General features: G+C 48.6%; 4 protein-coding genes across 4 annotated transcripts; 2 read left to right on the top strand and 2 right to left on the bottom strand.

Annotated features, from left to right (window-relative positions):
• Nucleotides 1-593: 593 nt before the first annotated feature.
• LACBIDRAFT_295604 (uncharacterized protein) lies at nucleotides 594-1,920 on the top strand. Its single transcript, XM_001887976.1, has 2 exons — nucleotides 594-757; nucleotides 808-1,920. Exons 1-2 carry the CDS (start codon nucleotides 614-616, stop codon nucleotides 1,714-1,716), a joined length of 1,053 nt encoding a protein of 350 aa, XP_001888011.1. The 5' UTR covers nucleotides 594-613; the 3' UTR covers nucleotides 1,717-1,920.
• A 4,893-nt stretch (nucleotides 1,921-6,813) lies between these two features.
• On the bottom strand, nucleotides 6,814-8,195 carry LACBIDRAFT_333394 (uncharacterized protein; the record flags this gene model as incomplete). Its single annotated transcript, XM_001888018.1, has 4 exons — nucleotides 6,814-7,478; nucleotides 7,527-7,835; nucleotides 7,893-8,080; nucleotides 8,131-8,195. The coding sequence occupies 4 exons, from the start codon at nucleotides 8,193-8,195 to the stop codon at nucleotides 6,814-6,816; spliced, it is 1,227 nt and encodes a 408-aa protein (XP_001888053.1).
• Nucleotides 8,196-8,948: 753 nt separating this feature from the next.
• LACBIDRAFT_333395 (uncharacterized protein) lies at nucleotides 8,949-9,867 on the top strand (the record flags this gene model as incomplete). The annotated part of the gene is made up of 4 exons (XM_001887977.1): nucleotides 8,949-9,048; nucleotides 9,103-9,294; nucleotides 9,397-9,777; nucleotides 9,809-9,867. 4 exons carry the CDS (start codon nucleotides 8,949-8,951, stop codon nucleotides 9,865-9,867), a joined length of 732 nt encoding a protein of 243 aa, XP_001888012.1.
• Nucleotides 9,868-10,747: 880 nt separating this feature from the next.
• On the bottom strand, nucleotides 10,748-11,708 carry LACBIDRAFT_395214 (ectomycorrhiza-regulated protein; the record flags this gene model as incomplete). The annotated part of the gene is made up of 2 exons (XM_001888019.1): nucleotides 10,748-10,963; nucleotides 11,021-11,708. The coding sequence occupies one exon, from the start codon at nucleotides 11,706-11,708 to the stop codon at nucleotides 11,160-11,162; it is 549 nt and encodes a 182-aa protein (XP_001888054.1). The 3' UTR covers nucleotides 10,748-10,963; nucleotides 11,021-11,159.
• Between the last annotated feature and the right edge of the window lie 2,445 nt (nucleotides 11,709-14,153).

The raw sequence follows: 14,153 nt of genomic DNA on the forward strand, positions 1-14,153 counted from the left end.
TTAGGTTTTCAAATGTAACCTACAGAACAAAGATAATTCACACTCCAACTTGCAATTATGCATAGCGCTATATATTGTCCCTGATTACAAACCCTCAAACAACCAACTTCACCCAGTCAAAGTTAGGTTTGCAAGCAATTGCCTCGAGTCCGCCGAGCTTGAAAATTTGAGGGTGTACAGTCGCATCACCGCAGCTCTCAGGGTTGTCTCGCCTCCGAGATTTTCCCTCTTCGCTTTGGAATGCTCAACCCATCATCGGTGAGTATTATTTCCCAGCAACGCCTTCCGCAGCCAAAGGCGGCGATAAACCTCAACATGACACATGAACGTTCACTGAAAGGGTTGAGTTGTTTCCGGTGAAGGTGCCTATTTTTATTCTCTTTCTCGTCGCATCACTAAACTCGCAGTAGAAGACTTTTTGCAACGGTCTCCGCACGCCGTGTCTCCATGGTTTTCTGGATCTGAGCTATGTCGTTTGCGCAGTCGAATGGCACCCAAGATGCGAAGGATTTTATTGGACCAAACTGAGGCTATCAACTAGAATTTGTATAAAAGGGACGTCCGACTGCCCACCTCCCTCCAACGACTTCATTCTCAAGCTCTCATTCAAGAAATGGCAATCTCTCGTTTCTACACACTCATCGCTTTCGCTCTTTGCGCTGCGCAACTCGCTAATGCAGGCATCATCCCTCGCGATGTTGCCGACGGACCCGTCAATGCTACAACCCCCTACTCTCCGGATAACGTCCACCAAGCAGTAAGCAACATGTTGATTGGCATCATAGAATTGATTCTTATAGCCCTCAGCTTCCTGCTGCACTTCCCGCTAAAGGACCCCTTAACGGGGCCCCGCCTCCACAGGACGATCCTAAATTCCCTACCCCCTCTTCCCTTCCTCCCCCCCTTCCTTCTAATTTACCCAAGGACGGTCAAAAGTTTGAAGAGGGGGACAAGGAGAAGAAACTCCCGCCGAAGGATGGCGACAACGGCAATAAACCCGCCCCTTCAAACCCACCCACATCGGATGCCCCAGTACCAACTTACGCACGGAGGGATAACGCCCCCGTAGACCCTAAGGATGCTGCTAAGCCTCCCCCCAGTTCTCTTCCTCCCCCCTTACCTTCCAACCCTCCCAAGGACGGGCTTCCCCCAAAGGATGGCAAGGCGCCCCCTCCTCCTCCCGCCCCAACTCACGCCCGCAGAGACGACGCCCCTGTAAAACCTAAAGATCCCGTCAACGTGCCAGCCCAGCCTCCTACTTCTCTGCCTCCGCCTTTGCCGTCTAACCTCCCACCGAAGGACGGCAAGGCGCCACCTCCTCCACCCGCAAAAGATGCTCCCGCCCCAACTCACGCACGCAGAGATGACGCCCCCGTCAAACCCAAAGATCCTGTCAACGTGCCAGCCCAGCCTCCTACCTCTTTGCCTCCCCCTTTGCCTTCTAACCTCCCACCGAAGGACGGCAAGGCGCCACCCCCTCCACCCGCAAAAGATGCTCCCGCCCCAACTCACGCCCGCAGAGATGACGCCCCCGTCAAACCCAAAGATCCCGTCAACGGACCAGTGCAGCCTCCTACCTCTCTGCCTCCCCCTTTGCCATCTAACCTCCCACCGAAGGACGGCAAGGCGCCACCCCCTCCACCTACAAAAGATGCTCCCGCCCCAACTCACGCGCGCAGAGAGAGGATGATCTTGAGGCGCACACATTTCCACTGAAGAAAGTTGCTTGACCTTTTTTCCCCCCATCCTTAAGTTACATTGCGTTAGCTGTAGTATGAATTGTGTGGTTTTTCATAGACGTATCGTTTGAAGTTGGACTTTGGTTCTGGAAATACAAAGACGCTTTCTTTTCGCCAGAATATACCCTCACTTTTGTTTTCGCCCGAATATACAGTCATCCACCAGCCTGTGTTACACTACCACTGAATGTTACACTTTTGCTCCTTGAATAACTTTTGCAATATTCAACATACTCCTTTGAAACAAATTTTATCTGGAATCTCTCCTCACATCAAATATGTAGTGATTTGTTCAAAATGGGGTACTTAGCAGAAAACCTCCCACCACTGAATGTTACACCAATATTTTCAGAATTACTCAACAGAAACAAACCTGAGAGCTCCGAAATTTGGAGGACACAAAGAATGTACATCACCAAGATTGAATGTACAATTTTTAAGTGAAAGTGTATCCCCATCATGTTTTAAGTGAACTTTCAATTTTTGATGTAACACTAGCTGGTGGATGACTGTACCTTCACTACTGTTTCAAAGCTCGGAATGTTTTGCTAGTGCTACAGTTTCGCGTTCGAGAAAAAAGGTAGCTGTAGCTCAAGCCTTGTCCCAACCAATGCCAATATTTATTTCGATTTCTACATGAACCTCGCTGTGGCCTGAATCAAACGACTTGCTTCATTTCAACTATTACTTCGTTTTTCCCCTCCTGATCCTCATTCCTGCTATCCTGGCTCGAGTGAATATCGATGGTTCGGACAGGCCCTGTGAACCAGTGAACGCCACCATACTTCGGAAGGTAGTACCATAAAATAGATAGCGCTAGAACACCACCAAGAACAACTATAGCGTAATTCATACCCGCAACACCTGGATGGGGGGTAGTAGGGAAAAGGAAAACGACTGACATGAACATCATAAATAGCACGGCGATGACTGCAACTGGGAAACTCTGTGACAAGCTTAGCTCAAGCTACAAGGAATGTTGTCAAAAATACGGCTTACAAATACTCCAAGATCGTATGGACCAGGAATGAAGTCGTTGCAGAGAAATCTGCAGGAGATGGGTATTGCGTACGCGATATAGAGTGCCGTGATAGAGATAGAGAAAACAGCCTCGATGGCCTGAGATCCCGTGAAGGAAAGCAAACCCAGTAGAGTTGAGGATATGGCCACAAACCAAACCGGATGAATGGGGGTCTTCGTGTAGCTGTTTATGCGGTACAACCAGCCTGAAAATGGAAGGGCTGATTGTAGCAACAATGTCGTGTCAGCCTTGTTTCATATCAAAAGAATTTCTTGAATCTCCTTACCCCCGTCACGACTAAAAGCAAACGTTTGTCGACTGCTCGCCAATAACTTTCGAGGAACAGTAAGATATTCCAAAATCTTTGTCGAGTTTATAGAACTTACCGCGCTGGAGCCCATCATGTACCTTGAAATTAAAATTAGGGTTAAAACCACATTGATGAATGGGGAAAAAAAGGCGTACTGAGCCAACACAACTATCGACCACAGAATCAGAGCTCCTTTTGTCCGAGGCTATTGACGATGATATGTGCCATTGGCTGGGGGTTGCTTACGATCGCCGTTAGATCACTGCTCATGCAGAACGCTAGCGATATATTGACGGCTAGCATAAAATTAGTGCATTTTTCGTCTTTGTGGGGAAACACTGACCCAATCCAAGTACTGCGGAAACCCCAATAGAACCCACAATGGCCCATGGAATAGCTATAGCCGCGTTGGTCGCCTCTTCGCTAAGATGGACGGGTGCATCAAAGGAGCCTGTGGGTGGTAATGAGTTATGGAAACGAAAAACGTCAAATTCGCTCACAAATCGTCCAAAGTGGTGACATGAAGCTCATAATAAATGCATACCCATCCGACCATCCGTTAGCTAGAGAACTACCCATTAGTATGGCATCCGAATTCTTAGTAGCGAAAAATGACAGTTCTGGAAATCCCAGAGGGCGACCTTTGCCGAATTTCTAAATTCTGACGGAGTCGCAGCTGGTAGGGCGATGATTACAGCGAGGGGTAGTCTGAGGGCAAGGTTAGTTGAACGTTATTGATGGAACAATTGAAAGTCTGACAAGACATTCAAGATAATGTAAACGGTTTGCAGGCGAGCTAAGAGTGCCGTTCCCAGAGAACAAAGAATACCGTGCGAGAGCACAATGGCCGCGTAGACGGCACTGTGCATGAGTAATCGTTTTATCTTGGACAACTTATTAATGGATACCTGGCTTACTATAGTTGCGCTGGTGAAGGCTCAAATGCTCCGTTGGAGCCAATTGTGGCAGCCGCCATTATTTGAACAGCACATCCCCAGTTTATTGACGCGACACCGGCTACCCAGCCGATCGTATTTGAATCTAACGGCGTTGTCTGAACAAGAATGTCAACTTGAGTAGATAGCGACGTACACCCAACGATCCAACAGAGGAGACTCTTCCAGCGCGGGGACGCAAAGGAATAGGTCCAGAAATACATCTAGATAAGTATAGGTGAGATCGATGCCTCAAACGAATCAGCGTAACGCACCCCTCCAGATGTCGGGGCAGCAGAGCCCAACTCCGCAAGTGCCATCCCGACGAACAGTGTAAATATGCTTGCAACTGACCACTATTTTCGTTTCCCAGCTTAGCGTACGAAGATAACAGATTGATAAATCGTCCGGGGCGAGTTACGTACCCCCCAAACCATGGCGGGACCCCCTCCGTTCACAACCGCATAGGAAAGTACGGAAGCCATGGATGGGAGAAGGCCAATAATTGAAAAAGACACTCCGAAAATCTGGTGGCAGGATGGATGGTTAAGCAGTAGATTGAAGCCGCGAATTGCCAATCACCTCAAGCGGTGAAAATTCTCTTTTGAACTCTTGTTTGTAACCCAGAGTAGCCAAGAGCTCCTCGTCGGCTTGTGTGACGTTGCGTAAGGCACCTTTCATTTGGAGGTTAAGTTGTGAGAGTGGGAGAGGTGGGAGAGGTTCGAAGTGGTCGATGTGCCTCCTTCGACTGCCATAGGATGTCTTTTATGCATGATTCGGCATTCCGTCGTCAACGGATGCCTAAGTAGGCACGGCATGACCTCAGGCTTCTCGGTGATGAAATCGGACCAATTTTCGAATTCTTCTTCTCATCCAGGACGAAATAGAGGCGAATAGAGGGCCCTTGGACAACCCTTGGAACTCATCTTCAACTTCCTCAAACAAAAATGAAGTTTGATCCTTCAAACCTGCCACATTCAAAGTGAACCCGCAGGGAGGGTAAGTCATTGTTGACCGCTGGACGTGTGAGCTTTGAGGGATCTTCTGTGACATTTTTGGCAATAACTGACCATTCCAGTATCGCTATGGTCGAATCCCAATCATCAGCAGAATCGTGACGAAACTAGACAAGACCGCTAAGTGGCGATCCATTCACGACCCATGAATGGAAGCGAAGAAGCTGGAGCCTAAAGGACTTGCCTTCCATTCGATAAACTTGATTGGGATCTGAATCAATTCTCCATTGCAAGGATAACCTTCCGGCTGTTGGGTTGCAAGATAACCAGCTCAGAGGGTGACCGGTGAAGCTTTGAAGAACTTTCCAAGGATTCTTTCAGTGACAATCAAGACCGGTGGTGCGTTGAAAAGACACCACAGCACAGATAGAAGTTGGATAGAAGATGGTTCGGAACTTCAGATTGCGGCAAAATGTTGAGGTGCGTGCACGTGATGCAACACCTGTTCATCCGAACCAACATCTCTCCCTCAAAAAACGCATCCCCTCGACATGTTAAGCCGGAGTTTTTGGTTTCGGCGCATAAATAAGAGGGCATTGCATGTAAGAACGGGAATTGGCAGCCGCACAGAAGTCAAGTTGTTCAACATTCAACCTTATCGGTCTCACCGGTAATCACGACAGTTGGGTCCGAAAATGAGTACAGAGGAGGTTTACACTGAACGGTATGTAGTGATATCTGATAGCCGTCATTGGAAACGCTTTCTATGACAAATAACCTGTGCTTTGAAGACAGAAGACGTGACCTGGACACCTTCTCATATTCCTGAACGACATGAAGCGTCCTTTTACCATCGAAACACCCCACCAGCCAATCTCGTAGGCTACCCCATCGAATTCACACTGACAAAAAGCGCTCATTTTGCGCATTCGTTCCTTAGCGACCGTAGTGCAAGCTCTCCTCTCCCTGGGACTCCTATTTATGCTCTTCTTTAGATTTGCTTTAGATGGCGCCGCATCTCTTATCGTTTCTACGCGAGCACTCATCATGGAATGAAAAGAAGAGAACCTTCCCGTCAACCGCAGTGTAGCGGCTCGGAATTCAAAACGTTAAATCCACGAGTGACGATTTGTTTTCCGGTCAGAGACGTTCGTCATGGCGGATAGAGGCGCAGAAAGATGACATCGACCAGGCAGTAAGGAACGTGCGTTTTAGACCTTTGAATTAACCCACCCCCACAGGACGGCTTCGAGTGCCGTCAGGCTCAGTCCTCTCTACCTTTGCTCTACCTCCTCTGCCTTCCAACTCACCCAAATACGGGGTTCCACTTGAGGACGTCAATGCCCCTGAATTCCGCTCAAGCTCACAGACTACGGTCTAGAGGCCGGCCCCAACTCAACCGCGGAGAAGTGAAGCACCCGTAACACAGGGTGGCAGCATGGTAGCTCACAGGCTCCTCTTACCAGTCTGCCTATGGCCTCTCAAACGCACATCTTCGGCAAGGTCGGCCGAGTCCACTGAAGAAATTCGGAAAGCACAACGGAAAAGTGCACAAAAAAATTCCACCAAAGAAGGCTGCAGCGTGAACTTTTTCCTGCCCTGTTTTGAGGTTCGTCAGTACGCGGCGGTGTCAAATGCATCATTGGTCTCGGATTTATGTACTTGTATTGTGTCTTGAAGGCCAAGCCTTTCAGTTGACCTGCACTTAAATAATAGAGACCTCAACATGATTGTTTAAAGCGATGATAGCAATACAACCACTTTACAACTTGAACTATAGCTACACAAAGTAATCCGTATGCAAAGTCATTCGTACATAAAATCGATGCGACCTATCAGGAATCCCTGCATTTTACAAAGAATCCCCTTCAACCATATCCCAACCCTCCTCTTCCTCCTTCACCACGTCCACAGTCCTTTGCTGATGCCCCACGCCACCTGCTTTCCTCCTAATCACCCTCGTCGACCTCGGATGCGCAGCCGTGGCCTGCAAAAGCTGTGCGAAATCGAAATGAAACCCCAGCCCCGTAGGCGGCTGTAACCTCGGGGTCGTCTCATGCGATCGACGCCCCAGCTCAGCACTACAACACACACTCCACAGATTACTCAGCACGTCCCCCGCCTGGCTAAGTGGTACATCGACGTTCTGCGTGTGTGCGAGGTACGAGACATCGTATAGAAGCATGGCGAGGGCTGTGGTGAATGAAGAGGGTGTGTTCGGGGGTGGAGTTGTGTCTATGTATGATTCGGAGAGCGGCGCGGTGGGGGTGGGTGGTGTTTCGTCGGGTTGAGGCGGGTTGGGCGAGGAGGAGAGGTGCAGAGGGTGTTTGGTGGACCACCTTGCCCAACCGCCTGATTCGGACCCCATGATGGCGCCGATCCAGGGCTGCCCTACGCCCAGCTTCCCGCCTGTCCAGACGAATTCGAAAGGGAGTTTGACACCGAGGTAGAATGTCAGTAAGGAGAGGAAATGAATGGTGTGTGTGATGACGGCGTTGATGTGGTCTGGGGGGTATCCTGTCCAGAAATGAGAGTAAGAAAGAAACTACAGAAGAAAAAACATACTGCGAATATCTCCTGGAACGGGTAGGATGAGATCTCCAATGGTCCATTCACCCTTTGTCCCAGCTTTTCCACCTATCGGGGGTCGACCTCCCACCTCAACGACGTTGAACACTTCCACCAACTCTTGCACCAACCCAGACCGAGCACGGGCAATCGTCATAGATAACGCATTGAGTTCTTGCGTCTCACGTTGCGTTAGGTGTGAGAGACCTGGGGCTGGTGAATGTCGTGCTGGCTGAAGCTTCGCCGCAGATAATGACCGACGACGAGTGGCGAGTGATTCTCTTAAGGCTCTGAGACGATCTCTTTCTAGTTCCAAACGATATGAGAAGGCTCGCTGCTACGGATATCAGGTACTTTGCTCACTTTTGTCATTCTCTTTCCTCAGCTGCGCAAGACCCGCCATGACTTCTTCGAGTCTGCTCTGACAATCTGCCACGTGGGCCCTGAATAGTCGAGCGGCTTGGATCGTTTCCAGGGCTTTGGATGCTTTTAAAACTTGCTCGTCGCGGTCTGCGGCGAAGTGCTGTGTTTGGTGTTGGAAATCGCGAAGACTATGAAAGTGGGTTAGTAAGTTGAGTACTTAGATTCTTTGAAGACTTACTGAGTTTTCAAACATGTTTGACAGAAGAACTGGCGCTGCTTGAACTCGCAAATCTTGCAGTCCATTGTAAGGATGGAGAACGGTGAGATGTGTCCGGATGCTTGACAAATGCTGTGTATGTGGATTTGATAAGATTGATAAGATAAGATAAACAAGTGCCCCGGCCCATAAAAAATGAAATGTGCTGCAAACCATCGGGCTCCGGAGCTTGGGCCAACCCACTGTGCTCACTAGTGTCCTCCTCCATCTTTCGAGACTGAAACCTCCTACTTATCATTCCGGTTTACCGTCCCTAGAAAAATATCGAAAAAGTGCCGTTAGCGCAGGCTTGGTGCAGGCACCCAACAGGCATCTCGGAAAGAAACCCTTTTCGTATTGTTGTTCAGAGGGCGGAGGCGCCTCCAACGAGCTACAGTCCAACGTCCATATAAACTCAAAGGCGCTTCCTCCATATTTAGCTTGTTTGGCCGGGACGCTGAGAGAAATACCAGAATTTTCCAACTGGGCCCAGGGGTAGGAAGTGAGAATTAAAATCGAGATAGATACCATCGATGGCATCCTGGAGACTGGGTTACTGCGGTATGTCGGGCACACGGATCCATGGATCCTTTGTATGTCGCATTTGACGCCGAAGTACCTGGATCCCCCAAATGCACGCGGCTTCTGCCGAAAGGCTGATGGGATCGATAGCCCTCTCATCAAAGTCACGAGTCCCTCCCTGTCCCTCCATTGCTGAAGAATTCAAGAAACGAGGCCGACTTCTACACCAAAACTCATTTCCATATTTTAACTGGAAATGACCTTGAGATGACGTCAGGATGAGTTTTTTCATGATTGCAATGGAGTACGTCGTCGACAAGGAGAACACGTTTACTTACCCTGTACTACTAACAGCCCACGTGATGCCTCTTCTTAAAGGTTAACAAGAACAATGCGCTTGGCCTGATGGTGTACTCTTCCAGCGCTCTCCAGGTCGTTTCAAAGACGACGCCACTTCTTCCTTCGAGTTGATTCATGGAATCAAGGACAACATTCAAATCTCAATCGACAAAGATCGCCTTCAGCTCAAATACCCCAGAAGGATGCGCCAATTGCGGAAATTACAGAAAACCCGGTTCTCCTGCTTTATCAGTTTGCGGAGCGTGTCAAGGTCTACGCTATTGTGTTAGCTCTCTTTCCACGAAAGCTTCAGACATACTCATCTCTCGTAGAGCCGCCAGTGTCAGATCGCCCATTGGAAATATCACAAAGAATCATGCAAAATAGGCCAAGAAGTTCGACACACAATCGCTAATCAACCCAATGGCCCCGCTATAGAAACACTCCTAAGAAACATCGAAGACTTCGTCCGCCTCCATACACCCGTGTTCAGGCAAATCCTAGCCACTGCCATTAGCCACTCTCCATCTTTCGACTTTCGTGAAAAGTTTGCGCTAGTCCTTTTGGGAAAGTCTGACTTGGCAAAATCCGACAGGGGAAACCCGGCCAGAGCGTTTTTTGTCGAGTCTGCAGACTTTGTAGATATGCCTATTCCGGGCGATCACGAATCCTACGGAAGACAACTGACAGCAATGCGCCCTGCTGCGGAACGTTTCGAAGAAAAAGAACGTGGAGCAGAGGGATACCTTGGGCTCCTCATGTGCCTCTGTAAGCTGTGCTTCATATTCCGAGTTTCTAGGGTGTAAAGTTTCTTCTTTCCAGATCAAGTTGAAGCGTATCAATGGATTTTTCCTTTAACGCTAACTTTTTCTGATATCAACACGCTTGTTAGCCCAGAGAACTGGCAAAACGAGATGAGGCTTTGGAGTAGAGAGGGGATTGTCTTTCGCACTATTAACGGGAAGGTCAAGCAGGGTGTGATGGTCAAAGTAAAGTCGAAATGGGTATGGAAAGAACATAGCCCTCTGGAAGGAATGGACGAAGCGACTGTGGAATTCTTTAGGACAGGACTTCAAACACTCACAGCGAAGCGGAGACTGACGGGGACTGCGTAGATCTCAGCCAAAATATCATATTTGTCTTTCTGGTATTTAAGATCGTCAAACCATATAATCTTACCCGGTAACCAATATACGACCGTCGACGACAGGAGTATGTCAGGGAGCTAGGGTGTATACAATCAATCGATCATGAAAATCGTTTTCTCGACGTACCAATGATAAAGAAATGCCCTAGATATCTAGGCCTACCACGGAATGGGACCTCTTCGGCCTCTTAAAGCGGTGCGATACTCTCAAACCCAAACAAAGGATCGGCTATGATAAACCTTTTACAGGATGATCGATAATTTCAGCAGATTCAATGATCTCTATTTTTTGGCCAGGTTACCATTGTCATCCTCGAACCGGGAACCTTGATTTTTTAGGAATTGTCTGAATGTGGTCTGAAAATACGCTTGACTCAATCTTGATGAGGGTTGATCGGAAAGGTTGTTATCCCGTATGTGTTGTAGTGACAGTGTCGGACATGAATTTTGTATGCAAGTCCACGTCAAGATCGTTTGGGCTGGCTTATTTACCGTCCTGCCTTCCGCCGGCTTCGAGTTTAACCTCAATCTCAGATCTCGTCTGAGAGGCAAGATGGTAAGGAAGAATTTCCCGCAGAATAGATAAACGAGTTCAAAACCGAGCGGGTATATTGCGGTGAAAACCGTCCATGATGCTACAAAATCTACAATTGTTCGATGATACATAGAAAGCGCAGAGTACGATGAGAGGATATGACCGTGATGTAAAGCGGGGCGTGATGGGAGCACAGTAAGAATTTGCTATCGACGCCAGCAAATCGCGTCGGCAGCGCGCCGGCTCATCAATTTGACATGATTGATTTAGAACTGAGTACAGAGTTAGATTAGCCTGGAGGTGAGACGACAATAGTGGTGGCGACTTACAAGCAAAATCTGCGGTCCACGCTAATAGAAAGCACCAACAAGAGAATCAAAGGTTTGATGAATTCGAAAGCCGTGCCGGGTGCTATAGTTGAGTAGAGATTACGTTCAACCTCATCTGCAGCGACTTCAGGTTGCGCTGTTAGTCCTTGAAGTCGGGGCAAAGGATGCCATGGGAATGAAGGAGCTGCCTGAGCGTCAGCGCTCGTGTCCGCCAGACCTCTTTCTCCCTGGTGAGACGTTCGACCATCTCTTCCAAATGCTGCTGCTGCAGAAGCTTCCTCTTTCTGCTCCTCCGTGCGGCGAGTGTGTTTTGGCGGCGGCGCCACTCGATTTTCTCCTGATCCGTGGCGTTTGCGGCTGGTGGCTCCTCCGTGAGTTCGTCTTCCTCTTCGTCAGATCCCTGAAGGGGGTAACGCTTCGCAAAGAAGGCGGGGACCTCTTTTTTGGATGTCGCGGAAGGAGTTGTGTATTTCCTTGGCTGCGTAGGGGCGTCGGGGGAGATTAGGGAGTCGGGGCTTCGCTTTCTCGATCCACTTCCCGCCGATGAGCGTCGTCGATGGACGAGAGACGATGGGCCCGCTACTGGCTCCTCCCCAGACTTTCCAGACATTGAATATAGAGAAGTGGATGACATCGCCGACATGGAGTAGTCGTACGCCGTGTTGTTCATCTGATAGTTGCCCTGCATCTGTGTCGCGTTTTGGATATAAGAGTTTACGAGATGGGATGGAAAGCTGAGTTGTCGAAACTGGGTGTGGTTGTTGTGGGGATTTGAGCAAGGATGATCGTTTATGACCACGTTTTATGGCCATAGTGATGGCGGGCTGTGGCAGTGTATTGAGTGTATATTTGGCTATGTCGACACCGCCTGAGTCACCACACGGAGGAAATGAACTTACTTAACCTCCATCATCACACGTCACCAGTCGCCTCTTCAACACTTTCAATAAGCGGCAGCCGAGATTGCAAATCGACAAGATCCCACAGTGATCGAAAATAGATATGTTTTGCTCCTCATCGCAACCGCTGAGGGCATTTGCTGTTGTTCTCAGCTCTCCCCTGCGTTTTTCTCCGATGTCAGAGATTTTCCGAGGGAACCGGTGTTCCTTAGTATCGGGAGTGTTAAGATTGGCGCCGACGTGTGAACATCCCGACATCACAGCCATACTTAGCCGTGCGATACATGAGGTTCGGGACGGAATGAGCCCTACCCGGAGCATTCAATGGGACTCTCAGAAGAACCGGACCATCCAATACGCGAAGGCCAGATATCCAGGACGATTGAAAGACCAACTGAAGTGATTGCTGTTCAACTAATTCAGGGGCAGTTCTGAGGGATTTTGAGTCACTGCATCCTTCCCCAAAAAAAAGCGGGTCCAGTGTAGAGGCGCTGCGAAGATACTTAATCCCCGTTGACAGTTGTACAAATCCAGAAAATGACAGGTCCCAAAGGTCCCAAGGGCGAGAAGGCCACAGGAGATTTGGGTTCTCAAAGTGTTTGTGATGCGATAAACAAAGCTTGATCCAAGTCTATCGACCATGCTGTCGGAATAGAAATACGCAACATGGAGGATCGCGAAAACTGGATCTAGGCCTTGAACATAGCTTTAGTGTACGAAATGACCGCCAGGATGACAGATAATTCACTCGGGGAAGGAGAGCTCGGTAGAGGTAATCCAAATGGGGCGGCGTTACAGATTTTCCAAAGCCGGAGTCGTACCAAATAATGCAGAAAGATCCAAGAATTCTGAGCAGGTATCAGAATGTCAAGCCTACGATCAGTGAGCGCCAGACCCGAGGTTTCAACTTTTGGAAATTGTGTACACTAGAGAAGTGACAACTGACGAGTCATCAGATGGACGCAGTAAATAGTCGAAACGAGTCATGAGACGCCCTTATAGATTACCCTTTTCGTCGATTTCTAGAAAACATCACAAGAGCCGTCTTGATAAGGATCGTAGCTCTGGACAAGAGACGAACCAAACGAGCCTTCTGAAGCGCAGCTGTGAAGGTCTCAGACGTACGCATGCTTCCGATTTCGAGACAGGTTGGCAAGTATCCAGCTTTCAGGACGCGATACAGCTTTCGGTGCCGATCATACCCATAAGTAGGCCATCGCGACGGAAAATATATGGAGTGGGTAACGAAAGTGAGGCGTCACCGAACAATATGTCCCGGAAAGTGAATTTTGTTGATACGACAATGGAGGTGATGTGCATTGTCGACTCGTTACCATCCAGTTATACACCGCAATCAAACAAGGGTGATAAGCGGCTATCTGAAAGTGATGGTCATCGCACAAAATGGTAACAAGACAGACAAGCCTGGACACACCAAAACAGTGATCAATGAGAGGGTCAATAGAGGAGTATGCTTTGGTGAGTGCCATGACCAGTGCCTCCGAAGCAGTGCTGAAATGACGCTTTGGGAATTCGACCGACGGCTGAGGCTGTGCATTTGCCCTTAAGCCCGTGTAGGACGTTGCCCCTGCAATAGAGTTGCTGATAAAAATGCGCACTGGTTTACTTGACGGATCATGAGGATCTGCAGGACATCGGGACGGAGGATGAGAACGAGGAGGAACAGAGAATTTTGACGCCGGGCTTCGGCTTGAAGGTCCCCGATAAGCGGATTACGCCTTGTAGTCGGAGTATGTGGAAAAATTTGTGTAGGACTTCGAGGTACAATTGAGTGGTGTATGACTCGCCTCGAAACGCGACCGCAAGTAGAGCTTGACCAGTACTGAGTACATTGGCGGAGGAGAGAGATGAGTCGGATCAAAATTTGATTCCACACTCACGTGTTGCTTCTATTTTTGGATCACGTATCATTCTCATCACTCATTCTTTACAAAGTTAGTACGCAAAAAGATATTGGTATGGAATAAAACAAGTGGTCAGCAACACAAGTACCCCATTTTATTTTGTAGGTAATTTGGAAAATTCAAAGGCTTCAAAATTCAAATATTCAGCGCCCGTGTTTATCTTGTGCTTATCCAGCCGAGGTTAGCCCGAAACCAACAACAGAAAAGTCAAACGACTAGATTGAATTGTGCTTTGAGCACGTACAAATTTTTATTCTACAAGTGACTGGTTCGTCCGACCTTACCGTGAGTGTCCTCAATCTGAGCGCT

The sequence above is a fragment of the Laccaria bicolor genome, genomic scaffold (genome assembly GCF_000143565.1).
Source record: "Laccaria bicolor S238N-H82 LACBIscaffold_50 genomic scaffold, whole genome shotgun sequence".
Lineage (NCBI taxonomy): Eukaryota > Fungi > Basidiomycota > Agaricomycetes > Agaricales > Hydnangiaceae > Laccaria > Laccaria bicolor.